Below are 13,469 nucleotides of genomic sequence, written 5' to 3' on the forward strand. Positions count from 1 at the left end.
TAATGCGGAAGATGAAAGGTAGAATCAATCTTAATAACTAAACAAATAGTGAATGGCCATGTTCTGACTTAATCATAACTTAAGTGTGAAGCATTAAACTAATGTTGAAATGAGTGTAAACGGAAGAAGCTCAAAGGATAACAATTAAAGCCTCATTACGAAATGATAAACTCTAACACCTAACCATGTATATTTGGTCTAATTAACTTTTAATAAAAAAAATAATGAAGGGTATTTTCGTAATTCAACTTTGAGGTTAGGAGCTTCCCACTTATAGTATAATATGATTATGTATTTTACCATTAATTAATAGTTTTCTACCATAAATTGAGGAAGATACACCTAGATATACATGTATTTTTGCTACTAAAGATACTAAAATAGGAAGGGACATGAGCGAGATGGGAGGGAGGAAAGAAAGATTTGTCTACGTATCTCAGATACATGTGAATCTACTTGGATACAGTATATCTAAAACAAATTACACCTAATTTTGACACATACATTCTGAGATTCATGTATCTGGACAAACTAAAATCTATTAAGATTCATAATATTGCAAACTAAAGTATATCTAAGTAATTAGTTTTTAAACTAGTGTTTCGTAATTTATATTATGGGTATATACACTTGCATGAGATCAGTTAGCCTCTGAATTCAGCTCAATGGAACCAGTTAGATGGGCTTATTGTGTTAATGGTCTAACAATAAAGGGCCGACAAGAAAGCCCAGATAAAACAGGATTTTTAATTTTTTTTAAAATAAAATAATAATATCGGCTTCGTTGTCTCTTTCTCGTCCTGTTCAAGAATCCAGAGGCTAAGTTCTCTTATCCTTCTATTTATCATTTTCCAACAAGCACATCCCTTTCTCTTCCTCCATTTCTTCTTCAATCTCTGCTGCTACACTCTTCTTCTCTTCAATACATTTTCTGGGGTTTTATTTAACCCCATTTTCAAGATTACAACTCACGGATGGTGAAAAGTTTGCAGCTTTATTGACTGATTAATCTTTGAGAATATAGTGTTTGAATGAATGGTGTGTAAATTAGTGTCTATTTTATGAGACCCCATATGCTTGTATATGAATTTAGAGTAGAAAGAAGATGTCTTACTTATTGCCACAGTTCCTGAGCTTGCCCGATGCTTTTGTCATTTGCGCTAAAACCCAACAGCAAACAACCATCCAGCTTTGTAAGTCTGTCTATCTCTATTTTCTTGAGAATTATGTTGTCAATTGAGAAAGTTTTGTTCTTGCTTAGTGGTAATGTGGAATGTGATGTGTGAAATTTGTGGGTCCATTTTAGTCTAATTCAGTCTTTTGCATTTTAATCTCTGCTCATGAATTGCTAGTTTCATAATTGGAGTTGAGCAATGCTTGTTGAAGATAAGATCAATTTTTGCAAAAAAGTGTAAATGATATGGATAAAAATCTGTATTTTGTATGAAATTGCAAATGCTTAAAGTGGGAAATGAATCTTGATGTTTCAACATATTCAGTGTGATTAGAGGAGTCTGGGGAGGGTGTGGTGCTATGTTGGTCGGACTCTTCGAAAATGCCGGCGGGTGCGTGTTGGATCCTCCAAAGGTAGTGCATTTTTGGAGGATCCAACACGTGTGCGGCCACATTTTCGGAGAGTACGAGCAACATAGGTGGGGTGTACACAGACCTTACCCCTTTACCTTTGGTGTGGTAGATAGGTTGTTTCCCATAGACCCTCGGCTCAAGAAAAGTGTTTCTCAGAATAGGTTTGAAAAATAAATATTGATAGCAAAAGTAGTAAAGATAACCAAAGTTAGAGAAACAACAGTAGTAATAAAATTGAAGAATAAGATAATGGTAGAAGATCTTGGTATTTCAATGGAGGAGAGAAATGGATTAGGAAGTGGTTCTAATTGTATGCACTGCCTCCATTTTCTCTGAAGTCAAGCAGGGTCATTAATAGGGTAGGTCATTGAATTATTATATAAGGTCAAAGACTTCAATTGTTACTTTGAATCTGAGGGAGATTTTCCTACTTGAATTTGTAAAACATTTCAAGGGTATATTTGTGATTAGAGAAAAGGTCCTTCAGTTATTGTGGTTTTCTTAGCAATTAGTATTTCGATGGCCTGTTCGTTACAGCATAATGGATTAGAAAAATTTGGCAGCTTCCTGCAAAGGTGCTGCGTTCTTCATGTACTTAATGTCGTCGTTTTAAGTTCATCATGTTGCGGTTTCTATTACTTAGAACGGAAATATGATGTTTTGCAAGGATGACTATACAAATTATTCCCCGAAAACTAGATTCTCAGACAGTGATGAAATCATCCGCTACTCAAAACTAGAGAAATTATGTGCAAAGGAGAGGATGCTCGGTTACAAACACACCCTGAATGGAAGAGAGGAAGAATCAGTAATGGGAAGTTAAATCACTAACTACACAGCTACATATTGTTTTCCAAGTGAAAACCTGACCTAACGTAGAAAAGTCAGTCTTGTATTTTGAGGAAGTCATCGGCTTTGCACTTCAGTATTTCTTTTGAAATTCCTGATATGCATTTGTAAACTTGGATTTAAGATCTGGTGCTCTTGCTCTAGTACAATTGTGGCTTTTCTTAGACAACTTTGACTTTGCATGATCAACTGCTGGGTACTCCTTGCCAGTTTGCCTTTTCCTGATCATACTCATATGCAGACCTAGAAGCAGGAATCGTCCTTGAAACTAAATAGTTAAACTTCTCAATAGAATCTTGTGGGTTTCTTCAGTTATTAGTGAAAGTTTTAATGATCCATCTTATAGACATAGACTTCTGTTGTTCTTACTGTGTCCTTGACTGAAATGCAGCAAAAAGTAGAGACCATATTCATTTGAGGACACAATGCATCCTATCCACTACATCTGCAGTAACATCAACTGCAACTTCTACTGTGCTTGGCATTGAGAAACTACAGTTACCATCTATTGAAATCCTCTCAAATTCAGTCGCGGCAGAGAGATCATGGAAATCACCATCAGCTGCCACAACCACAGTACCTGATATACAGAAGCTAAAGCTGCCGTCTTTTGAGGCCAACCCAGATTCAGTTGCCCCAGATAGGCCGTGGACATACACTGGGGCAGTTGGTCCACCTGCAGAGGTTAGAATTTAAATAAATAGCCTAGAGATTATGGAAAAATTAAGTTTGAGAAACTGACAGGACCCGAGGTCTTCAATCTATAATGAAAATATGAAATAAGTTTCACATGTAGTTCTAGGTATTTGTTTTTCAAAATTCAGATGTACTTGCATTTTCAAAATATGAAGTAAAAGTAGTTTTAAACATCAATAGGTCGTTTTCTGACAGTCGGTTGACATTGAAAAAGAAAAACAATGGTGAAAAGATTTTCCTTTGCTTTAGTTATCTTGGTCAATATTCCCTAACCTTATTATTTACCTTAGTGCCATTTTGCCAAATTCCAGTCTCCTATTTTGATTCAGTTGTCCTCTATTTCCCATTAATTGATGTAAACCTTGTTCGGCCATGAAAATGTTGTTACAAGTATAACTGTTGACTTGTCATGTTTGCAGGCGAACACTAAACCTGAAAATTCTCTTGCTAGTGAGGAAGCTATTGTAGCTGCTGCAGCCGCTGAAGCAGTTGCTTTAGCAAAGGCTGCATTGAAGGGTGCACAAGATGCTGTAATGCTGGTCGGCTATAATAATTTAAATGACTCCGATAATGTTGGCAGAGGTACGCTATCAGAAGCTAGGACTGCTCCATTTGAGAGCGTTCATCTGGCTCAACCTGGTGAGACAAGGAGAGTTGGTGTTTGTGCGGAATTAAATGGAAGTGAGATGAAGTGGACTGGAAGTAGTTTATTCCGGGAGACTCTTACAGATTCTGATGACTTGGAGCCATCACCTGAAGAACTGGAAATTCTTCAGTCACAGCTGTCGAATGTCATAGCTGTAAAATCGAACCGTCAAACTGAGCGGAAGGCCAAAAGAGCTAAATCAGTAGAGAAGGCTGCAGCTAATGTTGTGACTGTGAAGTCTGGTTCTACCAGTCGAAAGAAGCGTGCTTCAGTACAAGATGTTGATTACTCGGATCCATTGCGTTACTTGAGAGGAACTACATGTAGTTCTAGGCTACTGACTGCATCTGAAGAACAGGAGTTATCAAGAGGAATCCAGGTGTGCTTTAGCTTTTTCTAAGTATATGACCCCATAGTTTTTGTTCTTTTTCCTTTTAAGATTTTGCCTCTTCCTTTTCCTTTTACCACATCAATACTCTTTCATGTGTTTATTATACGAATTCCGGCTTGGATGGATCTCAATACATGTAATGGTTTCTTCTCTTAAATTCTTTTATCTGCTTTGCTTTTGACAATTAGTGGACTTCTTTTTTCTACTTCCTCTTCCCTCCTTCTTTTGGTCTTAGTAATAGAATACTAAGTACATGTTGGTTGATCAAATTATTGAAAAAAAGGAGATTTTCATTTGTTTATATTTTTTTACTTGATAGGTGAAAGTTTGTAGCTCCAAACCGATGTAATGTGCTCACCTGTTATTTCACTTCACTTGCCTTCCATTATTTTGCTCAAGGCTTGGCGTTCTTGGATCTAAAATCTGAATCTAAGAAGCTGTGTCTTCTCTTTCTTATGAAAAAATCAAGATTTAAGTACCTTGAGTTTCCTGGATAGTTTGTGAATCTTCTCTCTTATTGATCTCCTATGTGTGTTCATTCTTGGCATTGGCTTTTGAGTTAATATGGAATAATCCTTTACTGATCCTTTTCAAGGATAATTTTCATGTAGCCAAAATTTGTGTGTCCATTAATTGATAAAAGCATTGAGAATGAACCACATAGCCTGCAATGGATAGAATGTTATGACTTCAAATGTCATATCTGTACTATATTTTGCTGTGGAGTTTGCTTTCTACTTTCCTTGCAAATCGTCTATCATTTTCTGTTCAATTTTTAGACCATTTATCAGTTTCCAAATGCTACAGGACCTGTTGAAGTTGGAAAGACTTCAGGTGGAGCTTACAGAGCGTTGCGGAGGTCAGCCCACTTTTACCCAATGGGCTGCTGCTGCCGGAGTTGACCAGATGACCCTAAGGAAGCGTTTGAACTATGGCATTCTTTGTAAAGATAAAATGATTAAGAGCAACGTGAGGCTCGTTATTTCTATTGCCAAAAATTATCAAGGAGTAGGGATGAATCTTCAAGATTTGGTTCAGGTATTTATGGTGCAATTATATGCTATCTCAATACTCTACTTTTATTCCGGTCAAGACTCTAGTTCTATTAAGGGATCATCTGAAATATTATCTGCTGATCTATCCTCATTTTTGGAAATTTATGTGCAGGAAGGATGTCGGGGCCTTGTTAGAGGAGCTGAAAAATTTGATGCCACCAAGGGTTTTAAGTTCTCAACTTATGCTCACTGGTGGATTAAGCAGGCTGTTAGGAAATCTCTCTCTGATCAGTCCAGGATGATTCGGTTGCCAGTATGTGATCCAACTTTGCAAGGACATTTTTCTTTTTACATGCCAATTAAATATTGTTGATCCTACACTAATTAAAAAGAGAGAATGTCTATATATAGGTCTTGTTGATATTCCATCTTTTTACCATTTTGATTTTTATGTTTACAGTTTCACATGGTCGAGGCTACTTATAGAGTAAAGGAAGCAAGAAAGCAATTGTTGACTGAAAATGGTAGACATCCTAACGATGCAGAAGTAGCTGAAGCAGCAGGGTTGTCAATGAAGAGACTTGCTGCTGTGATGTTAACTCCTAAAGCTCCAAGATCACTTGACCAGAAAATTGGGTTCAATGAAAGTCTCAAACCTTCGGTTCGTCCTAAAAACATCTCTCCTTTTCCCGTTTAGGGTGTCAGTTTTGTGTCTCGACATGCAAAAGTCCAGCTAGACACTTCATTATTTTTACAGTTGTGTTCATTGATCCCTTCCTTTTGGGTTCCCAGGAAGTGCTTGCAGACCCTGAAGCGGAAACATCAGAAGAAATACTGACCAAGCAGTTCATGAGACAGGACCTGGAGAAGGTATTAGACACCTTAAATCCAAGGGAGAAGCAGGTCGTTAGATGGCGGTTTGGACTAGAGGATGGCAGGATGAAGACATTACAAGAGATTGGTGAGTTAATGGGCGTTAGCCGGGAGAGAATTCGCCAAATAGAGTCTTGTGCATTCCGTAAGTTGAAGAACAAGAAAAGAACAAAGTTTTTGCAGCAATATATAAATGCTTAAAGTCTCTGTTATATATATATATCAAGAAAGTAGATTTGACCTTCTAGTCATTGAGTCTTTGTTGTTAGAAAAATTTGAGGCTTAGATAAGCTTTGGTTCTTTAACTGTTCTTATTCTTCAGAACTCTGCAAATATGTTGTGCATAATACAAATTTTTGGCTCAAATAATCAGATATTGTAATTTATTGTAGCAGCTCCAATTTGTTGTAGGCTTAATTTTGGAAAGATTAAAGTTTCTCTCAAAAAAATTAAACAAAACATTTCTACCTTTCTTGAATAGTAGCATTAGAACAATGGTAAAGTTGGCTCTGTCGTATAGGTCATGGGTTCGAAGCCGTGGAAGCACACACTAATGCTTGCATTAGTGTAGCAATGTCCACATCACCCCCCTTAAGATGTGGGCTCTTCTTTGGACCTTACGTGAACCCTATGCTTTGTGCATTGAGTTACTCTTTTTTTTTAGGCATAATACATGTGTGTTCTTTAATTTCACTTAGTTGGCATGCATCTGCGCCCTCCAACCTTTGGTGTATATAAATATACATTTAAATTTATATAAAGTTAAACCAGTAAACACACGCGTTACTTAGGACGTGAATTGTCATGTAGAACACAAAATTGCATGCTGAGATATCTTGGTGAAGATACGGAATCTAAGAAATTTAAACTACATTATAAATTGATTAAGCATCAAATATCAGATCTTATATCATTAGGGATGGCAATGAGACGGGGTGGATGTGGGGTGGGGTGGGACGGGTTTAAGGCTATGTGGGGCGGGTTGAAGTAAATTTTTTAAACACTAATGCGCGGCGGGGCGGGTTGCAGGTATATGTGATTTTATGTGGGTTTAAATTTAAATCTAATTTTTTACATGTTATAAGAGTGATAGAACATTATTTATTAAGATAATTTCTTTAAAGCTACTAAAATATTCAAGATAGTAAATGAAAACGGTTCAATAGAAAATAATTCAATTTCTTACCTGTTTTCCAATTGACCTCTAAAAAATAAAAATTTAAGTATCTATCCTATTAAATTGGGATAAGGGTCTAAAAAATACCCCAACTTTGGTCGGATTTGTTGTTGCGATACTAAACTTTCATGAGGACCTATTACCTCCTTAGACTATTTAATACCGTATTTTTACCCCCTGAACTATTTAATAGTGTATTTTAAAGGTATATATGTGCCAACGTGGACACATTACTATTTATAATTTTGCATTATTTTTTATGTCCACGTGGGCAAATATATATGTTTAAAATACGGTATTAAATAGTCTAGGGAGGTAATAGGTCCTCATGAAAGTTTAGTATCGCAATAAGCAAATCCGACCAAAGTTGGGGTATTTTTCAGATCCTTATCCCTATTAAATTAATACAAGTTAATGAAAAAATAAATTTATTTTTATGAATTTTATTTTTAGTATCAAACTTAACTAGAACAAGAAAATATTAAAAAACTTATGCGTGGGCGGGTTGATGCGGAACGGGTCAATGCGGGGCGGGGTGGGGCTGGTTGAGAATGAAAAAAAATATTATGCGGAGCGGGGCAAAGCGTGGCAAATTAAAAAAATTACGGATTAAGCTCAACCCGCCCCCGCCCCGCACCACCTCATTGACATCCCTATATACCATTGACAAGCACAAAATTCATGTAGGAATTAAAAAAGAGTCAAGTTCAGAAAACTTGATAAATGTCGATTTCCTAAAATAGAATTACTACCTTATGCATTAACGAAAATTTAGAAGACGTTCAAATATATATGGCATAATTTACAAGTTATGTAAACTATAAGGGATAAGGGTCTGAAAAATACCCCAACTTTGGTCGGATTTGTTGTTGCGATACTAAACTTTCATAAGGACCTATTACCTCCCTAGACTATTTAATACCGTATTTTTTCACCCCCTGAACTATTTAATAGTGTATTTTAAAGATATATATGTGCCCACGTGGACACATTACTATTTATAATTTTGCATTATTTTTTATGTCCACGTGGGCAAATATATATGTTTAAAATATGGTATTAAATAGTTGGGAAAAGGGACAAATATACCCCCCGAACTTTTGAAAATGGTATGTCAATACCCTCCGTTATACTTTTCGTCCACTAGAGCCCTTGCCATCCAATAATCAGTACACATTTACCCCTCCCACTAACGGAACACTCATTGTGTACACGTGTCGCAATCCTACGCCACAACCCGAATTGACCAATTTTTTAACCCAAATTTCAAAATCCACCCATAACCCATTTAACCCACCCGATTTACCCACAAATAAACTCTTTGAAATCCTAAAGAAAAATCCTAAAATTTATTTATTTATGTTAAACTTTACACACATTTAAAAAAATATGATTGTAATAGGAATTTTATTGTAATACTCCTATTAATTAATGGATTGTTTTGGTAAAACTTAATTTTTGAAATTATTTTTTCAACAACTTAACTTCCTAATCAATTTCCCTTAACAACATGGGTCCCATATTTTCCATCATTCTTCTTCTCTAATTCTTCGGTTGATTTCTTCAGAATTCTTCTACTACTGTTCCTCTAGTTCCTGCAAGGAAGAAAAAATGAAAATTTCATGGAGTAAAAGGCATCAAAATCATCACCTCCACCACTCTCCTCCTCCGCTGCTGCCGCCGCCGTCTTCTTCTATTGCTCCGCCCTTTCCTACCCTTCCCCCACCACCTCCCCACCCAACCTACTCCTTACCTGCAGCTTCTACAACACCTCCTCTTTCCTGAAATCCTTATCCTTTACTAACTCCTCCTTTCCGAAATCCTTATCCTTAGCCTCCGTCGCCACCTCCGCTGCCGTGGTCGGCGGTGCCATATATGGATTACTAAAATGCGAAGAAGATTAAAAATGATGTTAATGTTGATAAGGATACTATTAGGGTTCATGTTGATGAATTCAATAAGGATTTCCATTCTTCTTTAGGATTTTAGAGAGTTTATTTGTGGGTAAATCGGGTGGGTTAAATGGGTTATGGGTGGATTTTGAAATTTGGGTTAAAAAATTGGTCAATTCGGGTTGTGGCATAAGATTGCGCCACGTGTACACAATAAGTGTTCCGTTAGTGGGAGGGGTAAATATGTATTGATTATTGGACAACAAGGGCTTTGATGGACGAAAAGTATGACGAAGGGTATTGACATACCATTTTTGAAAGTTCGGGGGTATATTTGTCCCTTTTCCCTAAATAGTTTAGGGAGGTAATAGATCCTCATGAAAGTTTATTATCCCAACAGAAAATCCGACCAAAGTTGAAATATTTTTCAAACCCTTATCCCAAACTATAAATATGACGTAAATTTATAATTAAAAAAGTTATGTGAAACTTTACGATTATATATATTTTACTAGATTCGATGAGGATAAAATTGAATTTAATTACTCATTATGGTGCTTAGCCAAATTAGGTGTGTTTTGGCCCGATCTTTTCATCATATTTATATGGGGAAAATGTCTGAAATATATTCAAATTTTGACCAAAATTGTTGTAACGATACCAAACTCTTGGAAAGGACCTTTTACCCCCTGCACTATTTAATAGTGTATTTTAAAGGTATATATGTGCCCACGTGGACATCATAAATATTGCATAATTATAAATATACCTTTAAAATACACTATTACATAGTGCAAGGGTAAAAGGTCATCCATAAAGTTTGGTATCATAACAACAATTTCAGCCAAAGTTGAAAGTATTTTTCAGACTTTTTTCCCTATTTATATTAAACATATCTAAAATATCACCCTTAAATGCTTTGATACCATTTGTAACGGCTCAGACTGCTAGTGATATTGTTCTCTTTTTGGGTCTAGGCCCACACGACTTTAAAACACATCATTAAATGGTAAAACCTGCTTACTTATATACCCAACATCTCTTCTGTGTTTTTCGGATGTGGACTTCTAATCTTAAGATAGGGCGTAACCGTTTCTTTTTTAAAAAAAATCTCTTAATGGATTTGAAAAGCTCGGAAGGAATCAGATCTATAGGAGAGTTTTAATACCATTCAGACTTATTTAATTCGCTATAAATAATCAATCGCTTTTCTTTCTCTTTGCGCGGCTTTGTTCTCTCTCGCTACAAACTTTGTTCCTTTCTTTCTCCATTTAACACCATTATTTTTCTCTTTGAACTAGTAAGTTTTCATAATCTTTACAACTATTTTTTTATATTGATAATTTTTTTGGGGTGTACTGATGTTTGTCAAGAACACTTCACCTTTACCCTTTCAAATTTTGTGTACAAAACTTTTTGAAGGTTCTACTGCAACAAGAGTTTATGATTGAAGTCCAAATTGTAGACCTGGTGTCTATTCTTTATCTACTATTATAGATATAGACACACTTGATAGAGTCGAAGATCTAGTTGGTGACAAAATGATGGAGCTCGTAATAATTATTCATCCCAATTTTCAATTTCGACTGAAAGAATAGTTTTGGGATGAAAAGAAAACTATCTTCGTGTTACTTGAAAATTGATGAGGAGATGAGTGTTGTTTTAGAGTTACTGATTAAAAAAATAATGCACCTAACTTTGAAGAATGAAAGGAAAAATTAGATGGTCTTGGATGTGAAGAACCATTATACAATACAATTGTTAGTATATTTTGTTAAAGTGACAATTACAAAAAAAAAAACATGGATAAATCTAGAGGTTCACAAGTTAGAAAAATGGATTAAGGTCATCAGAAAAAATAGGAATTCTTTAATTTTTCTAATTAGCTAAAATATATGTTAGATGCTGATAATTTGAATTTCTTTATTATTTGATTAGTTGGATAAAAATAAATTATGAAAAGATATTTATGTTGAATTCTTAAAAAAATCATGGTATAATAATTTTTATACTGATATATAATTTTTATTTGCATAGCATATAATTTTATTTGAAATAAAACTTTTATAATATTTTATTGATATAATGTTCAATTTCATATGCATATTCAGGTATTGAATACAAACAGTCATTATCATTAAATGTTCAAATCTAGATACCACAAAATATTCATATGTGTATCCAAATCTAGATATCTAGATCTTAATGCGCATCTTAATATTCAGATGTTTATTCAGATTCAGACATCTTAATCTTAATGAAAACAAATGAAACCTTATTAAGAAAAACAATCAAGGCCATAATTTAAACCATATTTTCCACTACTATCCTTTGTAAAATCATAAATATAACTTTATAAGTAGTGCAATTTATCTCCTAAAAAATATCAAACTTCATTAAAGGAAAGGACAAATATGAAAAAAAATTCAAACATCCATCTCAAATTTTAAACAATTCAACTATTTTGGATAATGAAAAAAGACCCAAAACTTCAATTAATATGGAATAAAGGGAGCACCACACAAATAAATGTATAATTTTATTTTTGAGCAGAAATTTAAAATAATTTAATTAACACTACTTAAAATTTATCAATATTAATAATAGTCACCAAATATTCATTTTACACCTAATGAGATTATTACAATCACATAAAATATATAGCTTATTTTAGAGAAAAAATTAAAATTATTTAACTAACCTAGTTTAAAAATAAATAAATTTGTAAATAAATATTGAACCCATGTACAACACAAATTTTTCCTCACTAGTTTTAATTTATACTTACCAACATCAAATATAATGCGTTAGTCATTTATTTAAACATTTTCTAAGAAAATATTAGGCTTATTATTAAGGTTGTTTATTGAACAAATTGAGCGGATAATAATGCTTAACAATTTGATTTATCATATATCACTTTTAAATATACTAATATCTTATCTATTTAATAATATATTGATTGATTCGTTATCGGATCAATAACTATCGGGTAGTGTGGTTCAATCATTTCATGCTCCCTTCTTTCATTTTCACTCACCAATATATTGATCTCCCATCAAACAAAACATTATTTCCAACTCTACTTAAGCTGATAATTTTGTACTCGTAAACTACATTAAGAAAAACATATAAACCTAAATTTTGAGAGTGCATGCACATAAGCATTTGTTTAGCAAATATTACATGTACAACAACTTATTAATTTGACTCTATGAATATGTTACGTAATTGAATTTGGTGTAATTACTAGAGTAGTAATGTTTGGTTGCACAAGTGTAGTCATTAGGTTCTATTGAATTTTAAAAATTAAAATTTTATATTAGACAAATAAGGGCTTTTATAAATAATATTAAATTAAATATTTAAGATATATACTGTCTCTTGAAAATATATCAATTAATAAACATATGTTATTAACTAATACTATAAAAAATATTTGATTTATATTTTTCAATTTAGTATATTTTAATTAAATTAATCATAATAATTAAAAGTACATTATTTGCTATGAACATCATGAAATGCATGTTTGACAAAAAGATTAATGTTATAAATATAATAATATAAAATTATAAAAAAATTTCCAAAAAGATAATTTATCAAGTCTAACTTTAAAAAATAAATACCTTGTAATGTAAAATATCGAGTCAATAATGTGGAATCACATGAAGTAAAAGTTGAGGATAAGAAGGAAATGAAATATAAAAAATATTTAAAAAAAATATTAGAATGATAAGAATAAAAAGAACAATTCAAAATAATAATAAAAAAATACATTAAAACGAAATAAGTTAAAACAAAAATAAAAAGAAGAAATTAAAAAGTAATCAACAATTTACATTCTCCCATGTGAATTGGAGAGTGTAATTACACCCTGTCAATTACACTCAATTACCTGTTGATCAGGTATTTACATGTCCAACCAAACATGACAGACAATGTAATTACACCAATTACACCAAATCCAATTACCAGTAAGGCTGGCAACGGAACCGGGAGGTACCGGTACCGGTTCCGGTCCGTTTCGATCCGTTACCGGTTCCGTCTCGGTTCCAGATAGTACTGGTTAGATCCGGCATTGTACCGGTTAGATCCGGCATTGTACCGGTCCGGGAGGGGTAACGGGACGGAAACCGGGATTTACCGGTCCGTCCCGGTCCGGTTAGTCCCGGTTCCGGTCCAGTTCGGTCAGTTTTTTTTTTTTTAATCTGAAATTTCAAATTATAGCCGTTGAGAGCCGTTGGGCAACGGGTTTTGGGCCCCACCAACGGCTCTTTCACCCCATAACCCCCCATTTACACCTCCCTACCCCCCAAACTTTTTTTAATACCCCAAACTTCTTAAAACTACATTTTCATCC

The 13,469-nt window shown here is 34.1% G+C and overlaps 1 protein-coding gene across 1 annotated transcript; it reads left to right on the plus strand.

Annotated features, from left to right (window-relative positions):
• Positions 1 to 815: 815 nt before the first annotated feature.
• Positions 816 to 6,428, plus strand: LOC102585657 (RNA polymerase sigma factor sigB). The gene is made up of 7 exons (XM_006359055.2): positions 816 to 1,193; positions 2,828 to 3,120; positions 3,552 to 4,157; positions 4,977 to 5,207; positions 5,337 to 5,477; positions 5,625 to 5,825; positions 5,957 to 6,428. The coding sequence occupies exons 1-7, from the start codon at positions 1,106 to 1,108 to the stop codon at positions 6,236 to 6,238; spliced, it is 1,842 nt and encodes a 613-aa protein (XP_006359117.1). The 5' UTR covers positions 816 to 1,105; the 3' UTR covers positions 6,239 to 6,428.
• Positions 6,429 to 13,469: the final 7,041 nt, after the last annotated feature.

Source organism: Solanum tuberosum, unplaced genomic scaffold (genome assembly GCF_000226075.1).
Source record: "Solanum tuberosum cultivar DM 1-3 516 R44 unplaced genomic scaffold, SolTub_3.0 scf00284, whole genome shotgun sequence".
NCBI classification, from domain to species: Eukaryota; Viridiplantae; Streptophyta; class Magnoliopsida; order Solanales; family Solanaceae; genus Solanum; species Solanum tuberosum.